Source organism: Vipera berus (genome assembly GCF_964194415.1).
Source record: "Vipera berus genome assembly, chromosome: 1".
NCBI classification, from domain to species: Eukaryota; Metazoa; Chordata; class Lepidosauria; order Squamata; family Viperidae; genus Vipera; species Vipera berus.
In genome coordinates, this window is record NC_138202.1 from 12,474,779 (window position 1) to 12,487,235 (window position 12,457).

The 12,457-nt window shown below is 46.6% G+C and overlaps 1 protein-coding gene across 5 annotated transcripts in view; it reads left to right on the forward strand.

Moving 5' to 3' along the window:
• The window catches only part of FKBP8 (FKBP prolyl isomerase 8), a 39,130-nt gene extending 28,383 nt beyond the window's left edge, over positions 1-10,747 (forward strand). For all 5 annotated transcript variants that reach the window (XM_081314033.1, XM_081314030.1, XM_081314029.1 and 2 more), the window contains 5 exons: positions 2,125-2,342; positions 4,867-5,039; positions 5,625-5,702; positions 8,594-8,731; positions 9,599-10,747. In XM_081314033.1, coding sequence (XP_081170159.1) covers positions 2,125-2,342; positions 4,867-5,039; positions 5,625-5,702; positions 8,594-8,731; positions 9,599-9,685 — 694 coding nt within the window. In that variant the 3' untranslated portion in view covers positions 9,686-10,747. The remainder of the gene's footprint in view (positions 1-2,124; positions 2,343-4,866; positions 5,040-5,624; positions 5,703-8,593; positions 8,732-9,598) is intronic.
• Positions 10,748-12,457: the final 1,710 nt, after the last annotated feature.

Consider the following 12,457-nt stretch of genomic DNA (forward strand, 5'->3'; position numbering starts at 1 on the left):
CCTTTGGACTCTACCTGTGGAATTTCCTAGAGGTACTTTGTTGGACACAGGTTCTGGGTGCTGATCCCCTAGCTTTAACCTCCTAGCCCATAATGCTTGGAACAGTCCAGCCACGAAAGTCAGAAATGGAGCTTCTGTTGCAGCAACTGACCTATAAAATACTGGGAAGAAATCCTTCACTGAACCGTCTATTTCAGACATGTCAAACACAAGGCCCGAGGGCCGAATCAGGCCCGCAAAGTGGTTTCATGCGACCCGCGAAGCCATCCTGGAAACAGTGAGGGAACGGCCCCAACTGCCTTGGCCCTGGCCCAGAGACCCTCCTGCCAGAGACCCTCAGATCTGTCCCACTCCTGCCGAGGCCCCCATAGGTACCCTTGATGCGAATGATGTAGAGCTGGCCATGCCCACCCAGTAGGCCACGCCCACCCTGGCCATACCTACCCGGCCCCCTGAGGGCAACCGCAATGCTGATGCGGCCCTCAATGAAATTGAGTTTGACACCCCTGGTCTATTTGATACTGATAGAATCATAGGGCTTGGAGGTCTTCCAGTCTAACCCCCTGCGCAAGGCAAGAATCCTGATACCATTTAAGACAAATAGTTGTCCAGTTTTGAAGATCTCCAGTGATGGCGCACCCATAAACTGTTTCATTGCTTAATAGTACTCACCACCAGGTAATTCCTTCTTATTTCCAGGTTGGATCTCCCTCTGATGAGCTTCCACCCATTGCTTCTTGTCCTATCCTTAGTATTACGGAGAGTAAATTGATGCCCTCTTCCCTTTAAGCATTGGAAGACTGCTGTTTTCTCTCCCCTCTATTTTCTGTTCATGAAGCTAAACGTATCTAGTTCCTTTCTATAGGATTGAGCATACCATACTCAATCCTTCCCAACTAAATTACAATTTCCTATTAGCTTTCTATAGGATTGAACATACCATACTCAATCCTTTCTAACTAAATTACAATTTCCCATTAAGTCCAGGATAGGCTTTTTAAATTTATTACTGCCTTTTTGCAATTGGAATCAAATATTGTTTCCAATTTTGATGACTAAACTAGCATTAAAATCCAGTCACCTGCTTTTTATTATACATAAAGCCAGCCAGGGGGTTGTCCCCAGAAAAAACACGTCAAAGTAGAAGTGACGTGGGAAAGTTTGAAGAGAAACGATGGCTTGCCACACTACAATATAGCCTGTGCAGAGATCCAGATTCGAAGAACAAAATGTGATTCAGAGTGTGCAGGTCTTGTATGTAGCTCCTGTTGCAAACATTGGAAAGCAGCAGCAGCTGGCATGCAATCCTGAGAAAAGATAGAACTGCTTTAATGTTCCCAACAGATAATTTGTGGGTGCCCATGTGCTCTGCGACACACAGTTTGCCTTTTGAATCCATAAACATGCATAGTCTTAGATTACAGTCTAGTACAGCAGGGGTCCTCAACCGCTGGGCTGCATCTTACTACCGGGCAGTGGCCTGTTCAGAGCCGGGCCGCAGAAGCAACGGGTATGTGCGCAACTCCACTTGTGCATATAGTGGGCAAGGGTGTGTGTGCAGCTCCATTTGTGCAAGCGGCAGGCGTGCACACCCACCACCCACGCAAATAGACCTGCACGCACATGTGTGCCTGCCACTCGCATGGAACCTGCCCCTCCCCTCGCTGGTCCACAAATCTGAAAGGTTGGAGACCGCTGTAGTACAATGTTTCTCAACCTTTGCAACTTTTAAGACTTTTGTGGACTTCCAACTCCCTGAATTGGCTGGGAAAGTCTGGGAGTTGAAGTCCACACATCTCAAAGTTGCAAAGGTTGAGAAATGCTGGTTTAGTTTAGGCAGTGCTTTTTTTGTAAAAGAAAAAGGTGCCGGAACTCACACATGTCATACAACCCGCCTTGCCTACGCTACAAGGTTCCATCCAAAAAAGGTGCTGGAACTCTGTTCTGAGTGTTCTATGAGGAAAAAAGCCCTGAGTTTTGGTTGGAAAACATTGCCTTAACATTTAGTGAACTTAGGGCTGAACGAAAAGGACTCGTGCTCCGACCGCTCTTGGCCTGCATTAAGGTTGCGTTAATTGAACCTTTGATCTGATCTGAGCGCATCTGTTGATCTCTTCCGAGCAGGAGTCCCGACATTCCTCCCAATGCTTTCTTAACTCTTGAGGTGGAGTTGCTGGCAGCCCAGGAAGCTCCTGATCTGGAACTCCTTAGCGGGAAAGAGAAAGTCTCACTGGCTAACCGGAAGAGAGAACGCGGCAATTTCCACTACCAGCGAGCAGATTACGTTCTGGCTGCCAACTCCTATGACATTGCTCTCAAGGTCATCAACTCTAATACTAAAGGTACCTGATTTCCCCCCCAAGAAGCCTGGCTTCTACCCAAGGCCATTTGTTTTGTACCAAGTGCTTCTCAATAGCTGAGAACTAGCAGCTTGATCCTTATTTTTTAAAAAAGCCTCTTGAACTCTATAATATGGAGTAGGTGCTAATATAAATGCAGGTAGTCCTCGCTTACAATGATTCATTTAGGACAGGGGTCTTCAAACCTGGCCCTTTTATGACTTTTGGACTTCAACTCCCAGAATTCCTCAGCCAGGGTGCCTGGCTGAGGAATTCTGGGAGTTGAAGTCCACAAGTCATAAAAGGGCCAAGTTTGAAGACCCCCAATTTAGGACCACTCAAAGTTACAATGGCACTGAATACCAGTAGTCCTCGACTTATATGACCACATATAAGAGCCCAACGTTTCTGTTACTAAACGAGACAGTTGCTACGTGAATTTTGCCCCATTTCACAACCTTTCTTGCCATAGTTGTTGGAAGTGAATCACTGCAGTTGGTAAGTTAGTAACGTGGTTGTTAAGTGAATCTGGCTTCCCTGTTGACTTTGCTTGTCAGAAAGTCGCAAAAGGGAATCACGTGACCCACCCCCACCCAGACACTGCAACCGTCATAAATATGGGTCAGTTGCCAAGTGTCTGAATTTTGATCACGTGACCATGGGGATCGTGCAATGGTTGTAAGTGTGAAATATAGTCATAAGTCACTTTTTCCAGTGTTGTTATAGCTTCAAACGGTCACCAAAAAATGGTTGTAAGTCGAGGACTAGCTGTAAAGTGATTTATGACTGGCGCTCACACTTATGACTGTTGCAGCATCCCCATACTCACCAGTTCAAAATTTGGGTGCTCGGCAGCCGGCATGTATTTGCTACAGTTGCAGGATTGTGGGATCACATGATTTCTTCCACTTGAAAGCTTCCTTAAAACAGAACAGAACAGAATCTGGAAGGGACCTTGGAGGTCTTCTAGTCCAGCCCCCTGCTCACGCAGGAGAACCTATACTGTCCCAGACATGTGGATGTTCAGTCTCTTCTTGAAAGTCTCCAGCCCACGATTTCTGGAGGCAAGCTGTTCCACTGGTTAATTGTCCTCACTGTCAGGAAGTTTCTGCTTAGTTCCAGGTTGCTTCTCTCTTTGATCAGCTTCCAACCATTGTTTCTCGTCCTTCCCTCTGGTGCTTTGGTGAACAACCTGGCCCCCTCTGCCTTGTGGCAGCCCCTCAGATACTGGAACGCTGCTATCATGTCTCCCCTATTTCTTCTTTTCTTTAGACTAGCCAAACCCAAGTCCTGTAGCCGTTCTTCGCATGTTTTGGATTCTGGGCCTTTGATCATCTCAGTTGATCATTCTCTGAATTTTTTCCAAATCTTTCCACAAACAAAAGTCAATGAGGAAACCTGGATTCGCTTATTGACCATTGATTCATTTAACACCTGCAGAGTTTTGCTCAACAACCAGGGCAAAACCACCACCTTGCTTAGCAGTGGAAATTGTGGTCCCGCTTGCGATTGTAAGTTGAGGAAGTGGTATTTTATTGACTTGTTCTGGGAGGTGTTTCTCTCCTCCCCCCCTCTCCCCAAATTCCCAGTCTAGCTTGCACCCTTGGAGACTTCCTAGTCGTCTCCCAGCAAGTATTACCCTCGGTCAAGTGTGTTTAGCTTTTTGACCTGAGCCAAGGTTGGCTTGGTGCTGCTGTCTAGTTGTTGTTCTGTACCAGCCTGCTACCGGCCCTGCAGAAAAGGCAGGGACAACCCCTTTTACAAGCAGGCAAGAGGCTGGAATTAAGCCTGCCAAATTTATTGATACAAAAACAAACAAGACACGAACCAAGAAACAGGAGCTTTTCAAGCGGTTGCCTTCAGCAAACCAGCCCTCCCACGCATTCCCCTTTTATACAGTTTAGGGTGTGGCTTCTCTCTGCCTCCTTCCGAGGTGCCCCATTGCCTTCCTCTGTTTACTCCTGATTGACTGCCTCCTGCGTCGGGCGTCCTTGAACAGGGCCAGCTGTGGGTCATCTTCATCCACGCTGTCAGGCTCACACAGCTGGGTCTGCGTCGTGACCAGGTAGGAGGGGCCTGGCTGAGGGCTCTCATCAACAAGCTCTTCAACACCCCCCTCCTCCTCTGAGTCATCCGACCCAACTGCCGAACCCACAGGCTGACCCTGAATCACAACAGTTGTGTTAGGAAAAAAACAAATAAAGTGCCTTGTAAATATCTCTCATTTGCCTCTAAACACTCTCAAAGCTGTTTGTTTGTTTGTTTGATCAGGTGGCGGTGGCTACGAGATAGAAACAGAAGGTTTTTCCAGTTCAACAGCTTTTAAACAAACTTTTAAAATACTGCTCTATGTTTTAGGACAGACATCTCCAAACTGGCACTTCTTTTGATACATTGCATTTCTACTCCATAATTTCCATCCGGCACGGAGCAGAGAAGCACTGCCCCCTGTCTAGTCCTGCCCTGAATCAGAGCTTTTCCCCAGCCCTGACTCTGCTTTTTCCTCCCTCCCCCCCCCCCCCCGCAGTGGATTTCAGTGCGGAAGAAGAGGCAGAGCTGGTGGAGGTGAAGATAAAATGCTTGAATAATTTAGCGGCTTCCTATCTTAAGCTGGACCATTTTGAGGCCGCCTTGAGATCCTGCAATCAAGTGCTGGAGCAACAGCCAGATAATATCAAGGCTCTGTTCCGAAAAGGAAAGGTAACAAGGGGCTTTTGGGGGGGGGTGTCAAGGAGTTTGTCAATGAGCTCACGGTCCGATGATGATTGGGTGATGGAATCGCCCGTCAAAGTGTGGCAGCGCTTGGCACCTCCTCCCAGGTGATATTCCAGTTCAGGCGATCCTTGACTTACAACTGTGATTGAACCCAGAGTCACGATTGTAAGTCATTGCAGCCATTAAGTGGGTCCCCACACAAGACTGCAGGACCATTTTGGCGGTGGTCATTAAACAAACCCAGTGGTCGTTAAACAAACACTGTGGCTGTTACGCAAATCCACTGTTTCTACGGGTTTCTTTTTCCGGAAACTGGGAATTGCCAAAAAAAAAAAGTACAAATTGGTGAGTCTGTTGCCAAGTGCCCCAAGTGCTGTCACATGACTGTGCGTGTTTCTGTGTGTGTGTGTGGCCAATGTAACTTTGAAAATGGGCTGTAAGTAACTTCTTGGGGTGGGGTCCGTTTGAACTTCAAGTCGTCGCTATCAGATAAGTCTGGCAAAGGCTTTATTAGAAAGACCTGTATTAAATCAGAGATTGCCTTGCTTTTTTCTCTGTCTCCTGCTCTAGGTTCTGGCTCAGAAGGGAGAATACAGTGGGGCCATCCCAATCTTAAAGGCCGCTCTGAAGCTGGAGCCATCAAATAAGGTAGGCCTTGGAATCTGACCATCACTGAGAGCATCAAAGTGCCCATGAGCATCTTCCTTGAAGACTGCCCACATCTTTTCACATCTGCCTTAAGTTTTTTTCTTGCTTTATTTATTAAATCAGAACAAAGAGAAAAAGAGGAAACAATAACAAAAAGAGGCTGCGGGGGAGGGGGCATCATAGCAATCACACTCACACTCCTGGATCACAATCCAGGATGAAAGGATTAGCCGGTGACATCACTGTTGTCCGGGGAACGTCCAATTGCGGACTCCTTTCATATCTCCAGCAGGAGCTGAAGCAAAGGACAGGAGCTCACCCTCTCCGTGGCAGCACTCAGGTCTCAAACATAGGCTTGCTAACCTCTGACCCAATGCTTAACCACATGAGCCACTGTGCTTTTGCGCACAGCAATAGCATATTATTTAATTTATATGCCCCCCTTCCTTTTCTACAACTCACGGTGTGTAATAATGTCTCTTATTTTCACCCAACAACAACCCTGTGAGGTGAGTTGGATTGAGATAGAGTGACTGGTTGAAAAATCACCCGGGGAGCTTAAATGCTTAGGGGAGGACTACCACTCACAAACTTAACTATTATACCAAACTGAGTCTTTCTCTCTTTATAATTCATAAACATACAGTACAGTGATTTTTTTAATGAAACTCTCCATGTTTGGTTGTAATTGTCCATACACGATCTGTGGTTGCAAATAACAATTCATTAGTTGCAAACAACAGTTGGGTCTTGAAACAACAGACTAATTAGAATCGTGAATTTATCTTTCCAGCGCTATGAAATACTGTTAGCAATAAAATGGCAGAGAGAATCCATTTTTTGTTGTCCAGCCATCAATTTCCAGGTAGTAGGAATATAGTTTAAAAGGATACGGTCATCCAAAGATATGAAACCATGACTCAGAAATTAAATATATAATTACTTCTTTCCCTTTAGGATATTGGAGAAAATTTTGTTTTTTAACGAAATAGTACTTTGCCATTGTAGCGTTACCCAGCAGAGACCACCAAAGCCCAGGCCCTCCCAGCCCCGCTCCCCTCCGTCGCGCTCTGCAGCTACCCTCAAGCTACCCCGGGCCTTGTGTTTGACATGTCTGAGCTGAAATCTCAACTCCCTCTTCGGCTTCACCTGGTCTCTCCCTGACAACAGCAACCACCACCACCCCTTCCTTGCCTCCTTTTTCTTTCCTTCTGCCACATCCACGCCTGCCGCACCCCAAACCGGCAGCAGCTGTCCGAACTTCCCTCTCCCCGGGCAGGCTCCCGCAAAGCCTTTCAGCCAGCCCCGCTGCAGCTTTATTTCATAAACGCCTGTCAACTGAAAATAATTATTGATAGTAATGTGGCGAGTCCCCAGCACTTACAACCACAGCTGGGCCCAGTATTTCTGTTGCTAAGCAAGGCCGTTACTAAGTGAGTTGCGCCCCATTTTACAATGGTTTTTGCCACAGTTGTTAAAACAGATCCCTGCAGTTAAGTGAACCATGTGATGGTTGAGTAAATCTGGCTTTTCCCATTGACTGTGCTTGTTAGAAGCTGCCTGGGGAGGTTGCAAATGGTGATCACATGACCCCAGACTGATAGAGGACAGTAAAAGAAGATCTGTAGCTCAGGGTTGAACAGAGGAGCCCTTGGTGCTCTGTGAGCTTTGGTTGTTCGCTTGCAGACGTTTCATTACCAGAGTAGGTAACATCATCAGTGCTAGTGGGTGTGGGGTTTTCTCCCTGTTTATATGCAATAGCTTGCACTGAACAACCAAGCTCAAAGAACACCAAAGGAGTGATAGAAGATATTTGGAAGGGCTGAAGTTGGAGAACATCTTCATCAATATTCCCTTTTTTACAAATGGTGGTTCTGTGCCCATCTTTTGGAAAAAGATCTTTGAGCACTTGGGAGGGGCAAGGAAAATTTCAGAAATACCCTCCCCCCTCACTGGGACTACTTGAAACTGGATTCTTTGGGAGGGTGATAGTCAAAATCTGGCTCAGCTGACTTTCTCCTCTTCTAAGGCTGCCTGTGAAGAACAAACCACAAGGAATGCTACAGCCTTCATGCCCTGACCAATAAGTTTTTTTCTAGAATTGTGTTGGCAACTTTGCAGTAGATAGTTTGTTTTAGTGGTTAAGGCACCAGATTAGAAACTAGGAGACTGTGAGTTTTAGTCCTGCCTTAGGCACGAGAAGCTGGCTGGGTGACGTGGGGCCAGTCTCTCTTTCTCAGCCCAAGCCACCTTGCAAGGTTGCTGATGTGGGGAAAATAGGACGAGGAAGGACTTATCATGGTTCCAACAGATGAAACTCTTCAAAGAACTTCGAGGCATTGTTTACCTTAAAGAATCTTTATTCGAGTAGCATAGCTTCGGCAGGTACATAGTCGAAGCCAAAATCTGAATTCCTCTCCCCTGAACACTTAGTATGGAAGCACAATTCCTTCCTCTAATTTAACAGTCATAAATCACATTCTCCAATTAGTTTGAAATGCAGACTTTCCCTCCAGTTCTCCAACCTGCCATTTCTTATCATCTCTTATTTCAAACAACCTTAAATCACACACTACTAGATATTGTTATGTCTAACTAATTCCCATACACATTTTTCTTCCTCCCCCCCCCCAGTATCATCTAATTCTAACTCTTAAGAGTAACACACAAGTTAAGGAAAATGGCCGCATCTCCATACATCGTCAAAGCAAGAACATCCGATGTTAGCAGCTTGGACAGGAATATTAGATGTTTGCCACCTTGAGTTGTTAATAAAAATGGTAAAGGTGGGATGTAAATTAAATAAATACCAGGTGCACTGATCTGGAGTGTTCTCCTCACCTTAATGGTACCCCCAATTATATCGTATTCTGTTTTCCATTGGCTTCCAGACCATTCACACCGAGCTCTCGAAGCTGGCGAAGAAGCACGCTGACCAAAGGAACGTTGAGGCAGAGATGTACCGCAAGATGCTGGGGAACCCTGGGTCTAGCACCCCGTCAGCAAAGTGCAAAGATAAATCCTCCTGGGTAAGGTGGTCAGAAAGAAATATCCCCTGGGCCGGAGGTGGGGAGAAAAGGGGCAATTGATTTGATGTCTTGTGTAGCAGTGGGCTAATGCCTCCTTAAGTAACACCAGCTGCCTGCAATTAGTGCAGGTTCGCATCCCACCAGGCTCAAGGTTGACTCAGCCTTCCATCCTTCCGAGGTAGGTAAAATGAGGACCCAGATTGTTGGGGGCAATTAAGCTGACTTTGTAATAATGCCGCTTGGGGTGTGTGTGAAAGCCCTAATAAGCAGGCATATACATAGAATGAAGGCTACTGCTAAGCTTGTAAGCCGCCCTGAGTCTTCAGAGAAGGGCGGGATATAAATAGAATTAAAATAAAAAATAAAAAAAATACTAAAGTTGTACGATGAGCATAGAAAGCCAGTGGGGACTTCTGCAGGCCCTTGGGCCTTTGAGTCAACGCAGCGGCCTGTAGAAATTGCCACTTGCTTTGGATGCTCCTTGTAAGAGGTTGCTTTCTACCTTCAAAGCCTAAACAGGTGAAGGCCTGTTTGCCTAAGGCAGTGGTATTCAACTTTTTCTTCACCACCGGACCCGTTTTAAATACCTTTTGTCGCCACGGGATCACCACCACCCCCCGCCCCCGAAGACTTAACTCAAGATTTAAATCATTATTTTCAAGCCTTCGCAGACCTCCTGTGATGACATCACAGACCCCAGGGGTCCGCAGACCCCCAGGTTGAGAACCGCTCATTCTTTTTCTCCCTTCGGTTTTCTACGTTTCTGTGAACTGCTCAGGATATGCCAGTTCCTGGTCATAGTGTCTTCTGTTTTGAATTTTGGCACTCGCTTTTTTTTAATCTTTCTTTTTTTTTCCTCCTTCCCAGACAATCCCTTGGAAGTGGCTGTTTGGCGCCACTGCTGTAGCGCTGGGGGGCGTGGCCCTGTCGGTCATCATAGCAGCCAGAAACTAAGGCCAGCCTGCGGTTGGTGACTTACGAAGAATCAGGCTTGGAGATTTGGCCCGTTCTTTCTCCCAACTCCTGCCCCTCTTCCACCACCTGGCCCCTCAAGGAGTGGCATACGACTTTGCACTGGTGTCCCCCCGTCTGGACTGTAGGTTGACTTGAGTGGGGTGGGCCCAGCAGACTTGGCTCTCCTGCCCAGAAAGGCTTCCCAGCTCCCAGAGTGGATGAGACCATCAACGAACCCTTTGCAGGAGATTGCCCGGGGTGGCAAGGGAGATTTTTGCACCATCTGGAGCTGCAGAGGTGAGAAGAAACCCAGAGGGCCTAGGCGTATTTTGCAGGAGAGGGCAGGAAAACGGGCCTTGGCTGGATGCTACCATTCACTTCTCTTTTTCTCTCTCTCTCTCTTTCTCTCTCTCTCTTTCTCGCTCCTGTGGGTTTTCTTCTCTTTGGGCTGCAGGTGGCCCCCGCAAAGGATCCGTCAAAATGAAGGAAGGGTACTGCTGGGGTCTGCCTGGCAGGGGGAAAAGAAACCAGGGACTGCAGAAAGTTGCATTGGCTTTAGAACAGACTTAGGAGGAGGAGCTTAGACACTATTTAGGCCTGGCCTTAGGCCGGGTGTAAGAGGTCAGGGCTGTGAACGCGCCCCTTTAGTGCTCAGGATTGATTTGGGTGGCGTTAGATGGATTTTGGTTTATTCAACAGCCTTCCGGAAAAGCTTTCTTGGAGGACCTCAAGAGTCCATTCTGCTTTGTTCAGCTCTTTCCAGGTTTTGAAAACATGCCTGCAGGGAGCGGGTCTGGGTAAAAATCCCCTGGATTTTAGTTTTCTTTTAGTTGTCTTCGGGAAGCCAAATCAGGAGCCAAGGAACCTCTCCATCTTTGCTCGAAACCTGCTTTCAAACTTTACTGGTGGCTTTTTCCCTGACTCTCTCCCTTTTAAAGCCACCAAACTCGAACCCAGTACTGCTTCTCTTTGGTACAGATTTTCACACTCGCTCTGCATTTTAAACTGTGAATACCTGCGACATCCTCGTTGTTCTAATAAAGCGACATCTCTCTCAGCAGATTTTTTTTAAGCAATTCCTTTATTCCTGAAAGCAGCTGTGGAATGGTTATTTGCTCAGTTATTGTCCATTTATCTTCATTTAACTTTAGAAAGTCATAGAACCGTAAAGTCTGAAAATCCCAAAGTAATGGAACATGAACAGGGAAGAAAAGGGTGGAGAAACCGTTCTTGGTATCTTCCCAGCCTTCCCCAACTTTGCACACACACACACACACACACACACACACACACGGGCAGGCAATGACCACTTCCAGAATTCCACAACCGGGATGCTGTTCTTAAAAGTGGTGTGTATGTGTGTGTGTGTTTATGCCTTATAGGGAGAGGGAAAAGTTCTATTGGTACTGAAAAACCAGATTCCCTGCAACTACCCAGGGCTGGCCTGCATTACTGTTTCCTGCATATTTTTTCCGCCCATTTGGTTTAGAGTACAGGTAGTCCTTGAGTTACGACCATAATGGAACCTGCCCGTCACAGTCAAAACCCACGACAGTTGTAAAGTCATCCGACCCAATTTTACCTTTTCTTTTTTTGTAGTGGTTTAGCAAATGCTGCAGTTAAGCGAATCAGTGATTACGGTTTTGCTGAAAACCAAAAATAAAGGCCAGTTTTCAGCAAAACCATCGTAAAATGCGGTCATGTGATCACAGGACACTGCAAATGGCTGTAAACGTAGCCTAGTTGCTAAGCACCCAATTGCTATGAACTGGGAGGGGGGCAACTGTTGAACTTCGAATCTGGGTCGTAAGTACCTGCCAGATAGAACTGTTGGACCTATAGTGTTTCTCAGCCTCAGCAACTTCAACTCCCAGAATTCCCTAACCAGCATGTCACTTGATTGTGAGATGGGCAGCTATATTATTTATTTATTTTATTAAATTTATATGCCGCCCTTCTCCCTAAGGACTCAGGGCGGCACACAACAATAAAAATTAAAAACATAAAATAGAAATTTTTAAAAAAGAATTAAACAATAAATACAATAATTATATGACAATTTAAAAAGCAGTAAAAAGCTAATTAAAACAGGCCCGCTTGTTGGAACAACCACGTCTTCAGGTCACGGCAGAAGGACCGAAGGTCAGGGATCGTCCGCAGCTCCGGGGGCAATTCATTCCAGAGGGTCGGCACGCCCACAGAGAAGGCTCTCCCCCTGGGGGTCGCCAGCCGGCATTGCCTGGCCGACGGCACCCTGAGGAGGCCGACTCTGTGGGAGCGAACCGGGCAATGGGAGGTTGACAATGGACGAATGTGAATGAGTGAAATCCAGGGAGTTGATGTCCACGTATCTCAAAGTTGAGATTGAGAACCGCTGGTTCAAAGGTTCCATTGTTGTTATCTTCCCTTCGTATTTGTGGAGATCCTTTGAAAAACCCCTTGTTTTCCAAACACTGGCATTCATGTCCCTGAACACAGAGGCTTAACCACCGGTGAAAGGCCTTATAGGAAGTCTGAAGTTATTCAAGAAATCCACCCCTCCCCCTTGAAAGCTAGCAAAGGTGCTATCCTGTATTTTGGTAGCAGTTCCCACAAATTAATGAAAGTCATTCCGGAATTCCTGCAAGACCATCTAAGCCAGGGGTCTTCAAACTTGGCCCTTTTGTGACTTGTGGACTTCAACTCCCAGAATTCCTCGGCTGAGAAATTCTGGGAGTTGAAGCTCACAAGTCATAAAAGGGCCAAGTTTGAAGGGCCCTGCTCTATGCAGAG